Source organism: Pristis pectinata, chromosome 30 (genome assembly GCF_009764475.1).
Source record: "Pristis pectinata isolate sPriPec2 chromosome 30, sPriPec2.1.pri, whole genome shotgun sequence".
NCBI classification, from domain to species: domain Eukaryota; kingdom Metazoa; phylum Chordata; class Chondrichthyes; order Rhinopristiformes; family Pristidae; genus Pristis; species Pristis pectinata.
The window spans coordinates 3,556,660-3,580,903 of record NC_067434.1 but is presented as its reverse complement, the minus strand read 5'-3'; the positions used below and the strand labels follow the sequence as shown (position 1 = coordinate 3,580,903).

At 48.8% G+C, this 24,244-nt stretch overlaps 1 protein-coding gene across 1 annotated transcript in view; it reads left to right on the top strand.

The window, feature by feature from the left end:
* Nucleotides 1-17,592, top strand: part of LOC127584610 (tolloid-like protein 2) — a 124,231-nt gene extending 106,639 nt beyond the window's left edge. Inside the window, exons 14-21 of the mRNA XM_052041400.1 lie at nt 4,128-4,253; nt 4,781-4,941; nt 5,235-5,415; nt 7,094-7,219; nt 9,083-9,210; nt 10,808-11,021; nt 12,221-12,471; nt 16,191-17,592. Of these exons, the coding sequence (XP_051897360.1) occupies nt 4,128-4,253; nt 4,781-4,941; nt 5,235-5,415; nt 7,094-7,219; nt 9,083-9,210; nt 10,808-11,021; nt 12,221-12,471; nt 16,191-16,325 (1,322 nt within the window). The 3' untranslated portion in view covers nt 16,326-17,592. The remainder of the gene's footprint in view (nt 1-4,127; nt 4,254-4,780; nt 4,942-5,234; nt 5,416-7,093; nt 7,220-9,082; nt 9,211-10,807; nt 11,022-12,220; nt 12,472-16,190) is intronic.
* Nucleotides 17,593-24,244: the final 6,652 nt, after the last annotated feature.

Here is a 24,244-nt window from a genome sequence, read left to right as displayed (position 1 = left end):
CATGTAGATATCAAGAGGGAGAATGTGTTGGAGCAGTTAGAAAATATTAGGACAGATAAGTCCCCAGGGCCTGATGGAATATTCCCCAGGCTGCTCCGTGAGGTGGGGGAGGAGATTGGTGAACTGTTGGCTAGGATCTTTGAGTCCTTGTTGTCCACAGGAATGGTACCGGAGGATTGGAGGGTGGCAAATGTTGTCCCCTTATTCAAAAAAGGAAGTAGGGATAGTCCAGGGAATTATAGACCAGTGAGCCTTATGTCTGTGATGGGCAAGCTGTTGGAAAGGATTCTTAGAGATAGGATCTATGGGCATTTCAAGAATCATGGTCTGATCAGAGACAGCCAGCGTGGCTTTGTGAAGGGTGGATCCTGTCTCACAAGCCTGATAGGATTCTTTGAGGGGGTGACCAGGCAGATTGATGAGGATAGTGCAGTAGATGTCCATATGGATTTTAGTAAGGCATTTGACAAGGTTCCACATGGTAGGCTTCTTCAGAAGGTCAGAGGGTATGGGATCCAGGGAAGTTTGGCCGTGTGGATTCGGAATTGGCTTGCCTGTAGAAAGCAGAGGGTTGTGTTGGAGAGAGTGCATTCAGGTTGGAGGGCTATGACTAGCGGTGTCCCACGAGGATTGGTTCTGGGACCTCTACTTTTCATGATTTTTATTAATGACTTGGATGAGGGGGTAGAAGGGTGGGTTGCCAAGTTTGCAGATGACACAAAGTCGGTGGTGTTGTGGATAGTGTGGAGGACTGTCAAAGATTGCAGAGGGATATTGATAGGATGCAGAGCTGGTCTGAGAAGTGGCAGATGGAGTTCAATCCGGAGAAGTGTGAGGTGGTACACTTTGGAAGGACAAACTCCAAGGCAGAGTACAAAGTTAATGGCAGGATTCTGGGTAGCGTGGAGGAGCAGAGGGATCTGGGGGTTCATATCCACAGATCCCTGAAAATTGCCTCACAGGTGGATAGGGTAGTTAAGGAAGCTTATGGGATGTTAGCTTTCATAAGTCGTGGGATCGAGTTTAACGGCCGCGAGGTGATGATGCAGCTCTATAAAACTCTGGTTAGACCACACAGAGTACTGTGTCCAGTTCTGGTCGCCTCATTATAGGAAGGATGTGGAAGTGTTGGAAAGGGCGCAGAGGAGATTTACCAGGATGCTGCCTGGTTTAGAGAGTCTGCATTATAAGGAGAGTCTAAGGGAGCTAGGGCTTTACTCTTTGGAGAGAAGGAGGGTGAGAGGAGACATGATAGAGGTGTATAAAATATTAAGAGGAATAGATAGAGTAGACAGCCAGCGCCTCTTTCCCAGCGCACCAATGCTCAATACAAGAGGGCATGGCTTTAAAGTAATGGGTGGGAAGTTCAAGGGAGGTATCAGAGGGAGGTTTTTTACCCAGAGAGTGGTTGGGGCATGGAATGCGCTGCCTGGGGTGGTGGTGGAGGCAGGTACATTGGTCAAATTCAAGAGATTGCTAGATGAGCACATGGAGGAATTTAAAATAGAGGGATATGTGGGAGGAAGGGGTTAGATAGTCTTAGGTGAGGTTTAAAGGTTGGCACAACATTGTGGGCCGACAGGCCTGTATTGTGCTCTACTGTTCTATGATTCTGTGAAAACAATTGGCTGGCTCACGGGAAACAGAGAGGGGGCCTGAATGGGCCTTTTTCTGAGTGGTAAGATGTATTGAGTACCAAGGCACAGGGATCGCTGCTAGAGCCTCAGCTTTTAATAATTTATATAAGTACTTGAAAGAAGGCAAGCATACTGTTGCTGAATGTACTGATGATGCAGATAGCTGGGAACACAAGTTGTGAAGAGGACATAAGGATGCTACAGGGGGCTATAAATGGGTTCGGTGAGTGGGGATAATCTGGGAAATGGAGTATGATGTAGGAAAAGGCAAAATTGTCCATTTTGGCAGGAAAAAAAAAGCAGCATATTATCTAGAGAGTGCAGAGCTCTGAGACGCAGTGTTCTGGGTGTCCTAGTAATTTGCCAAAGGCTAGTATGTAGGTACAGCAAGTAATTAGGAAAGTGAACCACATATTATTGTTTGGTAATTGGTTTATTATTGTCACATGTACCAAGGTACAGTGAAAAACTTAGTTTTGTCTGCCATCCATACAGATCATTTCATCACATCAGAGCATCGAGGTAGTACAAGGGAAAAGCAATAACAGAATGCAGATTGAAGTGTTACAGTTACAGAGAAAGTGCAGTGCAGGCAGACAATAAGTTCATCTCATTGTACAAGAGGACCGATTGTTCAGTAGTTTTCTAACAGCGGGATAGAAGCTGTCCTTGAGCCTGGTGGTACGTGCTTTCAGACTTTTGTATCTCCTGCCCATTGGGAGGGCGGAGAAGAGAGGATGTCTGGGGTGGGTGGGGTCTTTGATTAGGTTGGCTGCTATACTGAGGCAGTGAGAAGTGTAGACAGTGTAGAAGTGTGAGTACATGTAGGGGAGGCTGGTTTCCGTGATGTGCTGAGCTGTGTCCACAACTCTGCAGTTTCTTGCAGTCTTGGGCAGAGCAGTTGCCGTATCAAGCAGAGATGCAGCCCGATAGGATGATTTCTGTGGTGCATTGATAATAATTGGTGAGGATCAACAGGGACATGCCAGGTTTCCTTAACCTCCTGAGGAAGTAGAGGCACTGGTGAGCTTTCTTGGTCATGGCATCTACATGGTTGGACCAGGAAAGGCTATTGGTGATGTTTACACCTAGGAAGTTGAAAGTTTCAACCTTCTCGATATCAGCACCATTGATGTAAACAGGAGCGTGTACACTCCTCCACTTCCTGAAGTCAATGACCAGCTTTTTTGTTTTGCTGACATTGAGGTTGTCACTGGGCTTTCTGTCTCCTTCCTGTACTCTGACTCATTGTTATTTGAGATACGGCCCACTACGGTGGTGTCATCTGCAAACTTGCAGATGGAGTTAGAGCAGAATCTGGCCATGCAGTCATGAGTGTACGGGGAGTAGAGTAGAGGGCTGAGGACGCAGCCTTGTGGGGCACCAGTGTTGAGAATAATCGTGCTGGAGGTGTTGCTGCCTATCCTCACTGATTGCGGTCTGTTGGTCAGAAAGTCAAGGATCCAGTTGAAGAGGGAGGTGTTGAGTCCTAGGTCTAGGAGTTTGGAGATGAGTTTGCTTGGAATTATGGTGTTGAAGGCTTATAGCTGGAGGAACTGAATTGAACTAGGCTTCTGTTGTCCAGGGTGCTGGTGAGACAATGTCTGGAGTATTGTGTATTGTAAGTGAAATTCAAAAGCTGGAAATGTAAAACTTGGTGAAAACACTCAGCAGGTGAGGTGGGATCTGTGCAAAGAGAAGGGACTCATGTTTCAGGGGGACGATCCTTTGCTGGGACTGGGAAAGGGAGAAGAGAGGTGGGTTTCAAGTTGCAGAGAGGTTGGGGGAGGGATAGAGAGAACAAAGTGAAAATCTCTGATAGGGTGAGGCTGAGTTGCCATGGGGATAAACTGTGAACAAGGTCATTTGATCTGTGAGTTAACGGAGGTTAGAGAGGGGATGTGGACCAATTAAGACAGATGCAATGAAATGAGGAATTTAGACAGGAGTGTAAAGGTTCCCGTTTGTAGGCTGGATCGCCCCTTCAGGGTGGGGCCAGGGTCACTTTAAGGAGATGCACTTTGAAGGTTATTGTGACAGCAGCACTTGGAGCTCTGGGTGCAGGGAGTGGGGAGGGTCGGTGACTGCAGCCTCACTGGGAGCCCCGGGTGCAGGGAGCGGGGAGGGTCAGTGACTGTCGTCTCACTTGGAGCCCCGGGTGCAGGAAGTCGGGAGGATCGGTGAATCGGTGAATGCAGCCTCACTGGGAGCCCCGGGTGCAGGGGGTGGGGTGATGGGGGCTGTCAGGTGTTTCTTCTGGGGACGGTCGGCCGGTTGCATTAACAGCATGGAGTTCCTCGTTACCGTAACACCAGAGGAGAACCTGTCATGAAACAACAACAGGCTGCATTTATGTAGCTTCATTGAAGCAGTGACCTTCACACGGTGCGGAGGGGTGGTGGGTGCTAGGTCGAGGCTGCGTCTGGGGGGAGGGGGATGGTGGGGAGGGCTGCGGAGGGCACAGGCTGATCCCGCCATGTTCTCTCGCAGAGGAGGACGAATGCGCCCGGCCGGAGCGCGGTGGATGTCAGCAGCGCTGCATCAACACACTGGGCAGCTACAGGTGTGCGTGTGAGCCGGGCTATGAGCTGGCGGCAGACCGCAGGAGCTGTGAAGGTGGGTGTCCGTGTCCCCGTCTGCGTCACCCCACCCCCCCCACCCAACCTCTATCACCCAGTCACACACCCCTCCACCCAACCCTTATCACTGGGTCACCCCACAACACCTTCCCACTCCTCCCTTTCTCCCTCGCTCTCCCACCTCCATCTCCCTGCCCCACCCTCTCCGGTGTGTTGCACCACAGTTGAGGGTTTGACAAGACACGGGCCACACTGAACCCTGTGCTCTGGGATTCAAATGCACGTCCTTACATTCATATGTGAAAGACCAGGCTGATGGTTTGCACCGGCCTTCTGTCCGCGATCGGTTGTTGATCTCCAGCACGGCTGTGGATGGTTGGTTGCGTTTCGTGTGCTGGTTCCAGCATAACACTGGCCTCAGCCCAGCTGTAACCTTGTCTGGTGTGGGGGTGCTGTTTACCCCGGGCGCTGGGGTTGTGTCGGGTGCTGTTTACCCCGGGTGCTGGGGTTGTGTCGGGTGCTGTTTACCCCGGGCACTCTGACCACTCCTCTCTTGTTCCACAGCTGCGTGCGGCGGTTTACTCACCAAGCTGAACGGCACGGTGACCAGCCCAGGCTGGCCCAGGGAGTACCCAACCAACAGGAACTGTGTGTGGCAGCTGGTCGCCCCTGCACGTTACAGGATCTCCCTGCTGTTTGAGGCCTTTGAGTTGGAGGGAAATGACGTAGGTCACTGCGGGTGGTCACGTGTGGGGAGTATCACGTGTGGAGCAAGTGACAAATGGCGGGGGAGGGACGTGCTGGGGCGGTCAATGTGGGGGGAGCAGGGTGACGTGCAGATGTGTTCTCTTACTCCACGATCTCTTACCCCACACGCGCTCCCCCGATGCAACCCCCCCCATACACACACTCACTCCCCCTCCCCCCCCATGCACACACCCGCACGCACCCACAGGCATGTACACTCACCCATGCCCAGGGTGGAGGCTGTGTCTGACAGAGCTGTGCTTCTCCCCAGGTGTGTAAGTATGACTATGTCGAGGTTCACAGTGGGCTCTCCTCTGGATCCAAACTACACGGCAGATTCTGTGGCTCTGAGAAGCCGGACATCATAACCTCACAGTTCAATAACATGCGGATCGAGTTCAAGTCTGACAACACCGTGTCCAAGAAAGGGTTCAAAGGACACTTCTTCTCAGGTGAGGGCTGGTTGGGGATATGGGGAACTCCAGGGGAGGTGGTTTTGGGAAGTGGCAGATGGGACTCCCTGTGTGAAGAGTTCTCCAACCTGCTGTAGCTGGAGACGTTGGTCTACTGATGCCATCCATTTCACAGCTGGACGTTGGGCACCTTGACCTCCAGCAGGAGCAGTGCCCTCGGACTGTGGGGCCTCCCCGCTGGATGGGTGTGGCCCCTACATGTTGGACTTCACCTGCTGACGGTGCAGTGAATGAGCTCTGGGTTCTGCCCCAGTGACAAGTCGTGAGTCATGGGAAAAGTTGTGACATCCTTAAAGAAATCCTTGATCTGCTGCCTTCGAGAAGGTTTGAAGCCAGCCTTCAGCCTGAGCATCAGGCTGTGTATCACCAGAGTGTTTTGGTGCATAGCATTCATGTACAGATTTTGTTTATATATTTATTATATAAAGTTTATCATATTAAATTTATTTGTATACCAATATATATCTATTTATCATATATTTACAGTGCATATCGCTTGCAGCGCAGTGTAATGACCATGGAGAGCAAACAATGGGGAGGGACTCAGGAGGCAGGGCCTGGGTAGGGCGTGCAAGCGGTTGTTGAGGCCGAGGCCTACCTTGATCAGGATGCTCCGGGGCCACACTGGTGCCTGAGGGAGTATGGATGGTGTCGGGACAGGGGATATGTGCACGAGTCTCCCACTAGAGCCCCTGTGCTGTGGGAGGCCAAGCACTGTGGCAGTGGTATCAGCACAGGACCTGAGTGGGAACTGTGCTGCCACTGCAAGATGCTAATATGGAGAACTGATGGATGGATTTAAATGCAGAACTACGCGACTGTGTGCGTCTGGTGTGATAAACTCATTAACAATGGGCCTCAGAGATTGTGACCTTTGCTCCAGTTTCTGTCAGTGAGTTACCCACTGCTGATGCGAGCATTCATGGTGCCAGCGTTTGGATAAATCACAACTGCAGACTTCAACAGGAAATGTGGTCAAAACTTCAAACCACGTGCCAAATGCTTTTGTGCATGGTTGAGTCCTAACACACCAGCCTCTGGTGGGTCCAGTTTCAAGGCCTGGCTCTCGAGCACAGCTTCACAGCTGTAAAGCGAGTTCTGTAGGCTGCAACAAAGGGTGGGCTTGTAAAGAATCCCACGATTGCCCACCCGGTCAGTTGCATGTTGTTCACACAGGGTCCCTGCTCCCTACTGACTAGTTCCTCTTCCCCAGGCCATTTCCTGGACTGGTTTTGATGATGGCTTTGCCAGTGAGCTCCCTGGAGTGTGTCAGTCTGGTCAAAGCCAGACAGATGGTGCACTTTGTGGGGTGAAGTGGACTTTGTTTTCTTGAGGAGAGAGTTTTCCGTAATGTAGCTCTGTTGTCTTGCCAGGGACCTGGTGACACTGTGAAGACCTTGGGCTGTGTCCCTCCATTCCCACAGCTGCTCAGAGCACCTCTTCACCTGCCGTGTCCTTCCCCAGCCCCTCGCCATGAGTTGTTGATCACCTCACCTCCCCCCGCAAGGTTCCAGCTGGATCAGGCGGTGTTAACGTCTGTTGACTTTCCTGTGCCATGCACTACTCGTTGAGCCCACTGTCCTTGTCATCAGATGCTCATCGACTCCCTCAATGAAGGGCATGTTTCCATCTGACAAGTTAATCTTTCTGCCCCCAGATAAAGACGAGTGCTCGGTGAACAACGGGGGCTGTCAGCACGAGTGTGTGAACACTGTTGGGACCTACATCTGCCAGTGTCGCAATGGGTTTGCCCTGCATGAGAATGGCCTCGACTGTAAGGAAGGTCAGTGGCTTGGTGTGCACCCCGCCACCACCAATTTGTTCCCCCCACCAACTCGTTCACTGGTGTTCACCCCATACCAACTCCTCTTCCCCTCACCAACTGATTCATTGCAGGACTGAGGAATTCGTGCCATGCAGGTAACCGAGGGAGAACAGCAGAGGAAATCTCTTGTGTTGACCTCGTCTGCAGTTCCTGATTTCACAGTAAAGAGGTGTCTTTATAGGGAGCTTCCTTCCATCTTCCACCTTGCTGTGTAGTTATGTCAGCAGTTCTTCTCGACAACTTGTGTTTATATTGCATCTATAATGTGAAAAGACATCCAAGGCTTTTTACAGAGAAACAGGAAAAAGATACAATGCCAGAGAAGAGCTCAGATACGTCCTTGTCGTTGAGCTGGTCTCTAAGATGGAGAAGGCTGGTTTGGTTTGGCAGGGAGTTTGAGTGTTGGCACATGGGATGGGGAGAAGAGGCCAGAGTCCAAGGAGTGGAATGTTTGGCTGCGGGAGCTGGCAGAGATTGGGAAGGCAAAGGAGACTATTAACACAAGGCCTGACAGGTGAGCTTTGGAATACCCTATCTGGGGGTGAAAGGTACAAGTGGGCATTTCAGGGGAGATGGCAGGAGCTGTTAGTGCCCATGGAGAAGATAAGGCAATGGAAAATTCAGGAGAACTCACTTTGATGTAATGGGATGCAGTGGGAATGCTGGGGCACAGAACTGACAGAGGGAATGAAGTTTGTGGAAGTGGTAGTGTCAGTGGTCTTTGACCTGGTTACTGTTTGATCAGCACCCCGGGAATGGATAGAGCTGCATTCAAGCGGAGCCATGCAACCCGGCTGGGAACTCGTTCGTGCAGCGCAGCAGGAGGGCACACAGCATAGTACTGGCTGCACAGCTTAACGGCAAAGGTTCTGTCATGATCCAGGCTTAGAGTTGCAGCAGTGTATTCTGTGTGTACATGTATGTACAGCACATGTGTGTTCTATGACATGTGGACATGTTGGCTTAAGATGTGATGCCTTTCCTGACCGAGTAGGTCCCTGCATCAGCTGCTGAGATTTCTGAGCCTGGATGGACTGGATCACTGCTCAGGACATGGACTCGATCCTGTCCTCCAGTGATGTCCGTGTGGAGTTTGCACGTTCTCTCTGTGACTGCGCTGGTTCCCACTGGTGCGCTGGTCACCACCCACGTCCCAAACATGTGCGGGTTGGTGGGTTAATAGTTCATTTTAAACCATCCCGTGTAAGGGTGACAGGAGAATCGCGGGTGGGGGTATGTGAGGGGGAACAGATGATAGGGTTACATATGGGACTGGGACTGATGGGAAGCATAGACCTGAGGGGCCGAAGGGAAGATAAGGGTCTGGGCATCAGGTGCTGGGGACCCTGGCTGGAGCTCTGCGTCAGGAGAGCCTGCAGGGATGGAGTCCCATCACAAGCTGCACAGGGCTCTTCACTTGGACTGTTTCTGGAACTCTCCGGCTCACTCGGCTCAAGGTAAGATTTCTTTATTACTCACATGTACATGGAAACACAGTGAAATGCATCTTTTGTGTAGAGTGTTCTGGGAGCAGCTCGCAAGTGTCACCACGCTTCCGGTGCCAACATAGCATGCCCACAGCTTCCTAACCTGTATGTCTTTGGAATGTGGGAGGAAACCGGAGCACCCGGAGGAAACCCACGCAGACACAGGGAGAACATACAAACTCCTTACAGACAGTGGCCAGAATTGAACCCGGGTCGCTGGCGCTGTAATAGTGTTATGCTAACCGCTACACCACCGTGCCTGCTGTGCCGAATTTCTAAACTGACCTTAAATAGAAACAACATGATCCTTTCCTTCCTTCCCCTTGCCCTACAGCCGGCTGTGGACATAAAATAAGCAGCGTGGAGGGAGTGATCGCCAGTCCCAACTGGCCGGACAAGTATCCCAACCGTAAGGAGTGCACCTGGACTATTTCTGCACCCCCTGGGCACAGGGTCAAGCTGGTAAATGTTTCCGTTGTAACTCCAGGTGGCAACCAGAGAGAAGGGGCTCCCTTGTCACAGCTCCGAGGCATCCTGACGTTTTACGGGCCTGCACACAGCAAGATCCCGCAAACAGCAGTGAGATTGGCCCGAAGTCGTGTGGTGCCTGAGGAGACGCAGTGAAGCGATGACATACAGTGACTGTGGAAGCTCCACTGTATTCTGTAGTGTGAAGGGCTGAGGCACTGGGCTGGATCTCTCGTTCTGTGGGCAGTGGTCTGGGTAACACTGGCACTGTGTCCACGGTGCTGCATCATTGGGAGGGGGAGCCCGCAGGACTGGGAATGTTGGAGAACGGTTGGGGTGAGGTTTGGGAACGTGGGTCAGGGTGGGGGTGGGGGGGGGGGGGGTTGCCTAGATCTGGTCTGGGGATTGTAGGGCTGAGAGGGAGGTGGGATCAGTGAGGGGGTGGAGGATTACAAGGGATCGGGCTGGTCCTGGGGACAGGGTGGTGTTGGAGCTCTGGTTGAGGGAGGAGGGGGTTGGTGTAGTTCAGTAGACTTACCTGAAACAAGTTTCCCCTGCTGGACTGTGCAGTGAAGGGTGCCCTGACCCGGGTGCTCCCTGCCGTGCACCAACCAGAATCAGGTGTGCATGCAGTCTGCTGGGCACCGCAGGACCTGTGTGTGTTAGTGTACACACGGGTAACCTGACTGGGAATCTACAGACTGTGTTCAGCACCTCAGCGGTGGAGCTGACCCCCAGTACCCCCAGCTCCAGCTGCTGTGTGTGGGACTGGAGCACACAATGTGGCGAGTGCTGACCCCATCTCAGGATAGTGCTTGGAGTCTGCCTGTCGCTCCCTCCGTGCCTCACCCACTCACAGTTGTGCAGCTTGTGTGGAGGGAGTCAGCCTGTCACTGCTCAACGGGTTGGCTCACTAACGGAAGGCATCGGGCTTTATCTTTGAGCATGACCTCTCAGTTCACCGTCAGACCGACAGGGCATGTGGAACCGTGTCCAAATGATTCAGACCCTGGGCCACTGCTCTTGTGTTCTGGCTCACACTGCCAGCTAATTAGATCCGGAGACCTGTGCCTGTACTCCAGTGCTTCCGAGACATGAGTGACAGCATCCCCGAGTCCCAAACCGTTCATTGGTTACTTCAGCTTATAATGGACTCATGGCTGAGCAGTACATGTGGGTGAACTGCTGCTGGTTAGTTAATCTGAAAATGTTAACTGCACCTTGACTTGGTCTCCACGTCACTTTATCTGTGGGCCACAACCTGTTATTCCCATTAAAGCAACTTGTGCCATAAATACCACTCCTGTCGATTCTCTTGCAAGCTGGTCCCACTGATGCTTTTGTTGGTGTCCCACCGTCAGACTTGGTCTCAAGAGATGCAGGATTTATGGGGCTCTACAAGGTGAGCAGACCCTGTCTTCCCCCAATTCCTTCAAGCCCAGCTCAAGAACGGCACTAAACTGGAAACGTCACACAAGTGTGTGGCCTTGGGTTTGGGAAAGCATTGGTGTGGGGAGTGGCTGGTGCTGAAACCGAAGGAATCTATCTTCGCCAGTGCTCGGACTGAATCCTTCCAACTTGCATCCATCAGGCCTTCAACGAGTTTGAAATTGAGCAACATCAGGAATGTATTTATGACTATCTCGAGGTCTACAATGGTCTCAGTGAAAGGTCCTCCTTCCTGGCCCGGTACTGTGGGAGCAAAAAACCAGAGACTGTCGTCACCACAGGGAATAAAATGTTCATCAAATTTTTCTCTGATGCATCGGTACAAAGGAAAGGATTTCAGGCAAAACACAGCACAGGTGAGATGTAATTCACAGGAGAAACTCTGGTCTTTGTAAGTGTCCAAAAGCAGATTTCCCCGGGCGCTGCAAGTCTGAAATAGAACAGAAGATGTTGGAGGGTAAAGTATCCCCAGCCTGAAGCCCCAGCCCTACTTCTCCCTCCAAACGCTGCCTGACCTGCTGCACGTTTCCTGCATGTTGGGCTTTCTGTGTGTGTGTGTGTCTTTATCCCAAAGCCCCATGTGATGAGCAAAGTTGGTGATTCCAATGTTTAGCCTTGCCCACTGTCTGGAGATGGCTCAGGCTCACTGACCTTCTTCCCACATTCCCTCCCTTTCCATCCACCCACCCAGACTCCCAGCCCCCAAATATCTCCCATGAGGGATTGTTGCCCTCTCACTGAATCTACTCCCGTCTCCACAGCTGCTCAGGTCTTTCGCTTTGGGCATTGCTGGCGGAGCTGAGGCCAGGTGTGTGCAGTGTCGGCAGCCGAACCCTCTCACTCAGCCACACGGTGTGGGGTAGGCTTCCTGCTGTCCTTTACTCACACCTATCCCAGTACAACACTGGTCAAGGCTGTGATGAAATGTTCCACATTGTCTAGGCTGGGTACACCATCACTGAGGACAAGACATCTACTCAATCAGCCCAAGCACTCACCCTGCACCACCAGCACATTTGGTAGCCTAGTGGTAAAGTTACGGGGCCAGCAGGTAGAGCTGTGGAATCTTATTCCAGGGGCATGAGTTCAAAGCCCACCACGGCAGTTGGAATATTTGAATTCAAGTAATTAAATAAAATATAGATTCTTTAATAAGAAAAGCTGTAACAGTAACCACTGTCAAAGTCCCACCGAGTTCTCCAATGTCTGCAGGGAGGCAGTCAACCATTCTTATTCGGTCTGGCCTATTTATGATGGCAATGTGGGGAAAATCAAAATGTGAGTGGGCAGATGGGATTAGTGTAGGGCAAAAGGGTCGGCATGGACGTGGTGGGCCGAAGGGCCAGTTTCTGTGCTGTACAACTCTGTGACTCTCAGGTTGGTGTAGGATTAGCGTAAATGGGTGCTGATGTGGCCCAAAGGCCCTCTTTCCGTCTCTGTGACTCCTGACCCAACAAAATGGTTGACTCTTAAATCCCTCCTGAGCTAGGGATGGGCAGCAAGCGCTGGCATTGTTGGTCTGCTTCATACAGTGCAACAACTCATTGCTTTCCAGAGTGTGGCGGGCATCTCAGAGCCAAGGTCAGAACCAACGACTTGTACTCGCACGCACAGTTTGGAGACAACAACTACCCTGGCCAGTTGCATTGTGACTGGGTGATCATGGCAGAAGATGGCTATGGGGTGGAGTTGATATTTCAGACGTTTGAAATCGAGGAAGAGGCTGACTGTGGATACGATTACATGGAGCTATACGACGGGCCTAACAGTGCGGCTCCTAGACTCGGGAGATTCTGTGGATCAGGGGTAAGATTTTGGGGATCAGTGGGAAGAACTGTCTGCTTCTAACGAGAAAAGTGACCCATATCCCACGCACACGAACACTGGGGAGCATTGGGTGGGGCAGGACTGGACATCTACGTGTGGAGCTGCAAAAGATGGGCAAGGTCCTCAATGAATATTCATCCTTTGTTTTTACCGTGGAGAAAGACACAAAGACTTGAGAACTAGGAAAAGTTAATGGGGATGTCTTCGGGATAGTCCGCATGACAGTAGAGGAGGTGCTGGACGTCTTAAAATGTATAAAGGTAGATAAATCTCCAGGGCCTGACCGGGTATACTGGAGAAGATTCTGAGAGATAAGGTATACATGCATCTGGAAAGACAGGAGTTGATCAGGGGTAGTCAGCTCAGCTTTGTGCATGGGAGATCGTGTCTTAAGGACTTGAGTTTTTTGATGATGTGACCAAAAAGATCAAAGAGGGCAGGGTGGTAAACATGGTGTACCTGGACTTCATTGAGGCCTCTGATAAGGTTCCACATGGTAAGCTGCTGTGGAAGGTTAGATCACATGGAATCCAGGAAGAGGTGGCTAATTGGATGCACAATTGGCTCAATGGTAGAAAGCAGACGGTGATGGTGGAAGGTTGTTTCTTGGACAGGAAGCCCGTGAGCCGTGGTGTGTCTCAGGGCTCAGTGCTGGGCCCGTTGTTGTTTGTTATCTATATCAATGATTTGGATGAGAATGTACAAGGCATGGTTAGTAAGTTTGCAGATGGCACTAAGTTATATTGCTATCGTCAACAGTGAAGCAGGTTATCAAAAATTACAAGGGATCTTGATCAGCTGGGTAAGTGGGCTAAGGAATGGAAAGTAGAGTTTAATTCAGATGTGCGAGATGTTACATTTTGGAAAGTCAAATCAAGGGAGAACTTTCACAGTGAGCGGTAGGGCCCTGGGGAGTGTTATAGAACAGAGGGATCTTGGCGTTCAGGTACGTTGTTCCCTGAAAATGGAGTCACAGGTATACAGGGTGGTGAAGAAGGCTTTTGGTATGCTGGCCTTCATCAGTCAGGTTGTGGTGTTTATACAAGATGCTGGTGAGGCTACACTTGGAGTATTATGTTCAGTTTTCATCGTCCTGCTATAGGAAAATGTTATTAAACTGGAAGGAGTGCAGGAAAGATTTACAAGGATGCTGCCAGGACTCGAGGGACTGAGTTATAGGGAGAGGTCCAACAGGCTGGGACTTTTTTTCCTTGGAGTGTAGGAGACTGAGGTGTGATCTTATAGAGGTGTATAAGGGGCAGACATGAGGGGCATAGAAAGAGTGAATGCACTCAATCTTTTTTCCAGGATTGGGGACAGGTTTAAGGTGAGAGGGGAAAGATTTAATAGAAACTTGGGGGACAAGTTTTTTTACACCAAGGGTGGTATGTATGTGGAATGAGCTGCCAGAGGAAGTGGTTGAGGCAGGTACAATAAATACTTTTAAAAGACAGTTGGACAGGTACGTGGAGAGGAAAGGTTTAGAGGGATGTGGGCCAAACGTGGGCAGATGGGACTAGCTTGGATGGGCATCGTGGTTGGCATGGACCAGTTGTGCCGAAGGGCCTGTTTCCGTGCTGAGTGACTCTGAGTGGACCCTGGGGAAGGAGGGAGGGTCAGGTGAACTATATGCAGGAGCATTCTGTGATTGGTTGGTTGGTCATGTGCCCTTTGTTTATTTTATTGTGAGGAGCACTGTTTAAGAAGCAGTGTTCAATTCTGTTCACATTACTCATGTGTTTATATAAGAGGATAGTTTAAACAGATGATACATTTTCAGGAAGCACCATTGTTCATTTTCCAGTCTGCTAATGCACAGATCAGAGCTCTGCAGCACCACCACATCTGGTCATGAATGGTGGTGACATGGTGAGGAGGCAGCTCCAGACATCCCAGGGCCCAGCTCATGAAGCGAAAGAGAAAGCTCAAGGGTTTGTGATGATTCAGCCAGAAGTGCTGGGTGGGTGATTCATCTTGGCTTGTCCTGAGATCACCACCCTCACATTAGCCTGTCTCCAGCTTATTCAGTTCATCCATGTGATATTAAGAAATGGCTGAAAACAGCAAAGGCCATGGGACCAGACCATGTCCCATGTGGTACTGAAGACCTGCACTCCAGAACTAGCTGTGCCTCTACACCAACCTATTGCATCCCATTTACTATCCTGGCACCTACCTGAGAACGTGGGGAATTGCCCAGGTATGTCCTGTCCACTAAAGACGTGACAAATCCGATCAAATACCACCCAGTCTACTCACAGCCACCAAAGGAAGGATTGGAGTCGTATCGACAGTACTACCAAGCAGCACTTATTCTCCAATACGCTACTGACTAATGCCCAGTTTAGGTTGTCGAGGACCACTTGACTCCAGATGTCCGCACAGCCTGGGTCCAAACACGGATCAAAGAGCTGATTCCAGAGGTGAGGTGAGAGTGACTGCCATTGACATCGGTGCGGCATTTAACCAAGTGTGGCATCAAGGAGCCCTGGTAAACCTGAAGTCAGTGGGCATGAGCAGGGACACACTCCAGTGGTTGGAGGCATCGCTCCCCAAGTGGACGATGATTGTGGTTGTTGGATATCAATGATCCCAGCCCCAGGATATCACTGCAGGAGTTGCCCTGGATGGAGTCTTCCACCCAACCATCTTCAGTTAGTTCAACGACAACCTCCCATCAGTGTCAGGTGGGGATGTTTTCTGATGACTGCACAATGTTTCATTTCCTCAGCAACTGAAGCGGCAAGACCTGGACAACATTCAGGCATGAGCTGATAAATGATGTGCCACAAAAGTGCCAGGCCAGGACCATCTCCAGTGAGAGAGAGTCTGAACACCTATCCTTGACATTAAATGGCATTACCATCACTGAGACCCCACCATCAATATCCTAGGGGCCACCATTAACCAGAAACTTACACAGTAAGGGCAGATTAGGGGCTGGGTATCCTACACTCACCTTCTGACATCCAAAGCTTTTCCACCATCCTTAAGGCATGAATGAGGGAGTACTTGCCTGGATGAGTGCAGTGCCACCAACTCTCAAGAAGCTGAACACCATCTAGGACAAAGGAGCCTGCTTCATTGGCACCTCATCCACTCCCCTAAACAATCATTCCCTCCAGCTCTGGAGCACGTCAGCTTCAGTGTGCACCATCCACACTGCCGTTACTCGCTTCAGTGAATTCAGCAATACCTCCCAAACCCACGACCTGTACCACCAAAAAGGGCAAGGACAGCAGACACATGGGATACCACCACCTACAGGTTCCCTTTCACGTTGACATCACCTGAGCTGGGAAAGTATTACTGTCCCTTTATGATCATCAAGGAACTCCATTCCCAGCAGCACATGGCAGTTCCTTCACCTGAAGGACCAACCAGTGTGAGGCAGTGGTTTACCAAAGAAAGGGGTGAACCAGGAGCAGCAGCCAATCAGCCTCTCAATCCTGCTCAACCAGTTAGTGAAGTCATGGTTCATCACCACCACCACCTTGAAGACAGTTCGGGATGGGCAATAAATGCTGGCCTTCCCCACGGCACTCACATCCCCAGTTCAAACTCCAGCACCAATGTAAAATACCCAATTTTAAAATAGTTTCTCCTGAATCCAACCATGAGCGGTTTCTGTCTGTTGGAGGTTAAACTAATTAGCCTACCTTAACCAGCTTGACTAATTCTCATTTCTCTTTCCCCAGCCCCTGGAAGAGATGTACTCTGCGGGAGACGCGATCATGATCCGACTCCACACCGATGACACCATAAATAAGAAAGGCTTTCATGCTCGATACACCAGCACAAAATTTCAAGATGAGCTGCACATGAGGAAATAACCACCCACTGGTTATATAATGGACTTTAAAAACATGGCTTACTTCGACTGTACTTTGGCCAAGGAGGGTCGAGAGCCATTTCTGCTTTTGGTTCAAATTGAATATGTTTCAGAAACAGGAAACAAATCCCACTTCATCCAAGCTAGTGTTTCAGTGTTAGTTACCCTTCTATTCTGAAAGATCTGCCCTATCAGACAGACATCTCTGTCCCCAGCCCCATCCATCCCTCCCTGTCCCTTTCCCCATTCCCCACTCCCATCCTTTCCTGTCCTCCCCTTCTCTGCCCTTCCCCATTGGTTCCTTCCTCCCATCAACACTTACAAGTGCATCTCCTTTTTGCTTTTAGAACTTGCTTTTTGCTTAAATATGAAGGCAAAATGTTTCAAACGGCCTCACTGGCTGTGAGGTTTACACTGCTCTGACGACTGGAACACACTATTTATGGATCCCTGTTGGCAAATTGCATGGGAATATGAAACTTTGAAGAGCTGGGAACCTTTGAAACATTACAGGGAATGGAGGTGGGATTCACTTGTCATCTTTAAAAATGTTTGTAGTGTGGTCAGACTTGAATATTTTGCGAACTAGGTGCTATTGTATTCAAAAAACAGTTGGAGATAGTTTGCTGAAAATAAAGTGTGATTATTCTGTTCAATCAAAGAATTGAACAAAATAATGCTTAGATACTTCAGAAATCCAAAATTTCAAAGGACCTTTCCATGCATGGAAGCCACTGACGATTCTATTAACCCTATCTGCAGGAAATGAGCAGAAATGTAAGCCTTCTAGTGAAATATTCAACTGTACAGTCTGTTGCTTCTGTATGTCTGAATTTGTATTTGAAGCATTTGGTAGTTGGTTGTAGATGGTTAACGTAGATTAATAACATTCTGTCTGTTATTTATTGTTAAGAAATGCAGTGTGATAATGTATGGCTGGGTCAGAGCCGGTACAATGGCACTCCCTACATTACTGTGTTGCATATGAAGCAAAGCTGTGTCTGTGGCAAGTATGCATTCAACAAGAAATTCACCAGACCTTTACCTATGACCTTCATACAGAAGCAGTGTCCCTGTGCATCACTTACTCGCTGATCTGAAGTTTAGAAAGAACTCTGGGACTATGATCTTGTGGCCTTTTGTGAAGTGCCTGAAAAGTACTGTTTACAAAAAAAAATGCATCTATTCTGAATTTATAATTTTTCTGTTGAAATTAAAATAAAGAATTGCTATTTTAAAAAGTGCAATAAAGAAATGAAGTAGATCGTTCAATGGTATGATTCAAAATGCCAATGTCCAATAAAATTTATTGCTGCCATCGCAATGTTCCATCTCATACGTAGAATTTCATAAATTCTAAATTTCCATAAATTTTTCGTAGGATTCTAACCAATCCTAATATTTGCTGATTGCTGTGAAACCACTTTCCTAATAATAGATTCTAGCATTTAGCCTCCTGATATCAGACTAACTGGTCTGTAGTTTCACAGTTTTGCTCTCCCTTTAAACAGTGGGGTTCCATGTGCTACCTTCTAGCAGTGGGAACGGTTCTAGGATCTGGAATTTTGGGAGATGACAGTCAGTGGGTCCACAGTGTCCGTGGCCTCCTTCACATTTCTAAGATCCAGATCATCAAGTGCTGGAAATGTCAACCCCATTACTGATCGTTATAAGGTAATAGTGAGGTGGATTTTTTTTTCTCTCTCAGGTTTGTGTATCTTTGGAAAACTTTCTCAGAGAGTGGTGAAGCAGCCTTTAATTTTTTTTAAGGCAGGGGTAGATAGATTCGATAAGCAAAGGGCTGAAAGGTTACTGCGGCAAGACGGGAATGTGGAGTTGAGGTTATAATCAGATCAGCCATATATTAAATGCTGGCACAGGCTTGAGGGACTGAGTGGCCTACTCCTGCTCCCCGTTGGTAAGTTTGTATGTTAGTTCTTCCATTCTATCATTTTACTGAAGCTAATTTCTTTCAGCTCTTCATCCTCCACTGTATTCAGGAGGTTTTTCGTTTTAGAAACATAGAAAAACTGCAGCACAATTCAGGCCCTTTGGTCCACAAAGCTGTGCCAAACATGTCCCTACCCTAGAAATTACTAGGCTTACCCATAGCCCTCTATTTTTCTCTGCCCTATGTACCTATCTAACAGTCTCTTGAAAGACCCTATCGTATCCGCCTCCACCACCATTTCCGGCAGCCCATTTCACACACTCACCACTCTCTGAGTAAAAAACTTACCCCTGACATCTCCTCTATATCTCCTATGTCCTCTTGTGGCCACCATTTCAGCCCTGGGGAAAAGCCTCTGACTATCTACCCTATCAATAACTCTCATCATCTTATACACCTTTATCAGGTCCCCCCTCATCCTCCGTCTCTCCAAGGAGAAAAGGCCGAGTTCTCTCAGCCTGCTTTCATAAGGCATGCTCCGCATCCCAGGCAGCATCTTTGTAAATCTCCTCTGCACCCTCTCTATGGCTTCCACATCTTTCCTGTAGTGAGGTGACCAGAACTGAGCACAGTACTCCAAGTGGGGTCTGACCAGGGACCTATTTAGCTGCAACAATACCTCACGGCTCCTAAACTCAATTCCCCAATTGATGAAGGGCAATACACCATATGCCTTCTTAACCACAGAGTCAACCTGCGCAGCCGCTTCGAACGTCCTATGGACTCGGACCCCAAGATCCCTCTGATCTTCCACACTGCCAAGAGTCCTACCATTAAGACTATATTCTGCCAACATATTTGACCTACCAAAGTGAACCACTTCACATTTATCTGGGTTGAGCTGCATCTGCCACTTCTCAGCCCAATTCTGCATCCTATCTATGTCCCTCTGTAACCTCTGACAGCCCTCCAAACTATCCACAACACCCCCAACCTTCGTGTCATCCGTAAACTTACTAACCCACCCCTCCACTTCCTCATCCAGGTCATTTATAAAAATCACAAAGAGTAAGGGTCCCAGTACAGATCCCTGAGGTACACCACTGGTCACCGACATCCACTCTGACCTTCTGTGAGCCAGCCATTTCTGGATCCACACTGCAATGTCCCCTTGGATCCCATGTCTCCTCACCTTCTCCATAAGCCTTGAATGGGGTACCTTATTAAATGTCTTGCTGAAATCCATATACACTATATCTACTGCTCTCCCTTCATTGATGCGCTTAGTCACATCCTCAAAAAATTCAATCAGGTTAGTAAGGCAGGACCTGCCCTTGACAAAGCCATGCTGACTATTCCTAATCATATTATACCTTTCCAAATGTTCATAAATCCTGACCCTCAGGATCTTCTCCATCAGCTTACCAACCACTGAGGTAAGACTCACCGGTCTATAACTTCCTGGGCTATCCCTACTCCCCTTCTTGAATAAGGGAACAACATCTGCAACCCTCCAATCTTCCAGAACCTCTCCCATCTCCATGGACGACACAAAGATCACTGCCAGAGGCTCTGCAATCTCCTCCCTCGCCTCCCACAGCAACCTGGGGTACATCTCATCCAGTCCCAGCGACTTATCTAACTTGATGCTTTCCAAAAGTTTCAGCACCACCTCTTTTCTAATATCTACATGCTCAAGCTTAAGTAAAGGAGATAGAATTATGATCACCATCACCAAAATGTTCACCCACTGAGAGATCTGACACCTGACCAGGTTCATTTCCCAATACCAAATCAAGCACAGCCTCTCCTCTTGTAGGTCTATCTACATACTGTGTCAAGAACCCTTCCTGAACACACCTAACAAACTCCACCCCATCTAAACCCCTCACTGTCTGGAGATGCCAATTGATGTTTGGGAAATTAAAATCCCCCATCACAACAACTCTGTTATTCTCACACCTTTCTACGATCTGCTTCCCTATCTGCTCCTCAATAACCCTGTCACTAATTGGGCGGCCTATAAAAAGCACCCAGTAGAGTTATTGACCCCTTCCTGTTCCTAACCTCCACCCACAGAGACTCCGGAGACAATCCCTCCACGACATCCACCTTTTACGCAGCCGTGACACTATCTCTGATCAACAGTGCCACTCCCCCACCTCTCTTGCCTCCCCCCTGTCCTTCCTGAAACATCTAAAACCCGGCACTTGAATCAACCATTCCAGCCCCAGAGCCATCCAAGTCTCAGTAATGGCCACCACATCATAGCTCCAAGTATCGATCCAAGCTCCAAGCTCATCCACCTTGTTCACAATACTCCTTGCGTTAAAATAGACACATCTCAAGCCTGTCTGAACACGTCCCTTCTCTATCAGCTGTCTATGGTGCTTGCTCCGAGCTTCCTCTATTTGAGAGCCAAACAACTCTTCCCCAGTCTCTCCAGTACGGATCCCACCCCCCAACAATTCTAGTTTAAACTCTCCCCAGTAGCTTTAGCAAACCTCCCCGCCAGGATATTGGTCCCCCTGGGATTCAAGTGCAACCCATCCTCTTTGAACAGGTCATACCTGCCCCAAAAGAGGCTCCAATGATCCAGAAATCTGAATCCCTGCTCTTTACTCCAATCCCTCAGCCACGCATTTAACCTCCTCCTCATTCTGTTCCTATACCCACTGTCGCTTAGCACAGACAGTAACCCAGAAATTACTACCTTTGAGGTCCTGCTTCTCAACTTCCTTCCTAATTCTCTATAGTCTCTTTTCAGGACCTCATTCCTTTCCCTACCTATGTCGTTGGTACCAATATGTACCACTACCTCTGGCTGTTCTCCCTCCCCCTTCAGGATACCTTGGACGCGATCAGAAACATCCCGGACCCTGGCACCTGGGAGGCAAACTACCTTCCGAGTTTCTCTCCTGCATCCACATAATTGCTTGTCTGCCCACCTAACTATAGAGTCCCCTATCACTAGTGCCCTCCTCACTCCTTCCCTACCCTCCTGAGCCACAGGGCCGGGCTCTGTGCCAGAGACACTGCCACTGTTGCTTCCCCCAGGTAGGCTGTCTCCCCCAACAGTACTCAAGCAGGAGTACATATTGTCAAGGGATACAGCCACAGGGGTACTCTCTAGTACCTGACTCTTCCCCTTCCCCCTCCTGACTGTGACCCAATTGACTGATTCCGATGGTCCCAGTGTGACCACCTGCCTATAACTCCTCTCTATCACCTCCTCACTCTCCCTGACCAGACGAAGGTCATCGAGCTGCATCTCCAGTTTCCTAGCACGGTCCCTCAGGAGCTGCAGCTTGACACACCGGGCGCAGATGTAGCCCTCCCGGAGGCAGGGAGACTCCAGGAACTCCCACATCTGACACTGAGTACAGGAAACCGCACTCATACTGCTTCCCTAACTCAAGTCACCTACCTTTCCCCGCCCCTTTACGCCGAAGCCCCTTGAGCCAAAGCCCAGAACACTCTGCTCCCTCTCACTCAGCTGCCCGCTCCGACGCTGCCCACTGTATAGGCTGTTTGCTTTTTAAACTGCCCGCGCCGCGCCTGCGCAGTCCAGCCCCCACTCTACCAATTAAAACTTTTAAAACACTTATAAAAGTACTTTATAAAAAATCTAACCCTAGTAATTACAACCTATTAAAAACTAACCCTTATAATTAATACCCTAATAAAAATGATAAGAAAGAAAAACTTATCTGCTCCGAAGTCCTCCGAAGCGAAACCCTATGAAGAAGGACACAAACTATTTGTTTAATTTCTCTCTGTTTCCTTATTCCCCAGTGTAATTTCTGCTGCAGTGTGTCTTCAGGGGACCCACATTAGTTTATACTAAACTTTTCCTACAGAGGTTTTCACCGTATGTGTTCATGTTTCTGACAAGATAATCAGAATCAGGTTTATTATCACTGACTTGTACGTCATGAAATGTGTTGTTTTGAGGCAGCAGTACAGTGCAAGACATAAAATTACTATAAATTACAAAATAAATAAATAGTTGCAAAAAAAAGGAACAACGAGGTAAGGTTCAGGGACCGTTCAGAAATCTGACAGCAGAGGGGAAGAAGCTGTTCCTGAATCATCTGGGTCTTCAGACTCCTGAATTTGTAACTCGTATTCTTGATCTAACTTCTGAAATTTTCCCAATTTGAAGCTTTTATTAGATTTTTTGGCAATGTTACAAATCTTTTCCTTTAATCTACTATGAAGTTTGAGTTCTTTTATTAGCCACAAATGAACCACTTCCTGTTGAGTTTTTGCAGCTCAGATGACAGTTTGTGTTGGAAGCTCTGCATTGAACCCTAGCTGTTGCTAGTTTACTGTCATACTCCGAACACGGTTTCCCGAAGAATTGCTGTAGTAGTGAGCTGAAAATGGGCAAAATGGCCTCCTACACTGCAATCATTCTATGACTGAATATACTCACAGCTCACAGCCCCTGAGTACTATCGCATCACCTTTGTTTGTTGGTCCCAATCTTCTTTGTCAGGACCAGCCTGCCTCCTCCTCCATTTTGTTTCTCTCTTAATGAAGTTAAGTATTCTGGAATATTTGATTCCCACTCACTGGTCACTTTGTAAGCACTTCTCTGCGATGGCCATTAGATCGTGCCCATTTATTTCTCTTTGTACCATTAGTTCACTAACCTTGTAACGAATGCTGTATGCATGTCATCTTTAGCCCTGCTCTGACTCTGGCTGGTACTATGCTCTGCCCCTTCCTATCATACTCTAGTTATCATCAACCATTTTGCCTTACTATCATCTTTCTTTAATTTTCTAACTGACCCCACAGCCACCATCCTTCCCTCTCTATTGTGTTGTAATCACACCTACCTTCTCTACAGCCCTAACTATTTGATTTGCTCAGTCTCTGGTCCCAGAATAGTTCAAATGAAGCCCATCCCAACTGAACAACTCCCTCCTTCCCCACTCCTGGTGCCAGTGCCTTTGTGAATTGAAACCAGTTTCCCCCACGCCAATCTTTCAGCCTCCAACTCACCTCTTGGATCTTTTGACCATGTGACAATTTGTATGTGGCTCCGGTAAGAATCCAGAAATGATCCCTTCTGTGGTTCCTTGGACCCTCGCTGCTCTCATTCATTCCTTCAGCAGAATCTCCTCCTCTGTCCCATCCATGTAACTGCTTCACAAGTGGACCATGGTAACTGGATCTTTCCCCTCCCACGTCCCTCTCCAGCCCTGAGGAGATGTCCTTAACCCTGGTCTCACGTAGGGAAGCTTGGGAACCCTCACTTGTGGCTGCGGAGGACACTATCTCCTTCCTGAGCCATACAGTCCACTGTTACCACCCACACAATTGCCAGACAAGTGTAAGGGCCAAATCTCCACTGATGTCACCGTCTAGATCCCCATACCTGCCTCTCACGTGGTTGCAGCTTCTGATCCCTCTCGACTGACCAGTTCTACGGTGATTGCTCTGCAGGTGTGTGATTGTACCATTGCCCTCTGTCTCCTGTTACCTTTCCGGCCACACTGCTACAGCTATTTTATTCCATGAGCTTCAATTTTGATCATGTGGCACCTTATCAAATGCCTTTTGAAAGTTCACATTAACCACTAACGTTCCCTGTTACTTCAAGATAGTCAGATATCACGTGTCTAACAAGTCCTTGCTGGCGTTCTCCGATCAATCCACACTTGTCCAAGTGCCTGCTAAATGTTGCCCCTGATTATTGTTTCTAGAAGTTTCTCCACCACCCAGGTTAACCTGACTGAAATGCACTTTATGTATTTATCCCAAACATTTGCCATTTTGCAGTCCCGATTCCCACCACCACTGAACTGGAAGACGTCTGAAAGATTATGGTCAGAGCCTCTGATATTATCTTCCTTTCTTCCCTCAGCGACCTAAGATGTATCCCACCTGGACCAGGTATTGGTTTATTATTGTCACTTGTACCGAGGTACAGTGAAAAGCTTGTCTTACAAACCGATCGTACAGGTCAATTCATTACACAGTGCAGTTACATTGAGTCAGTACAGACTGCATTGATG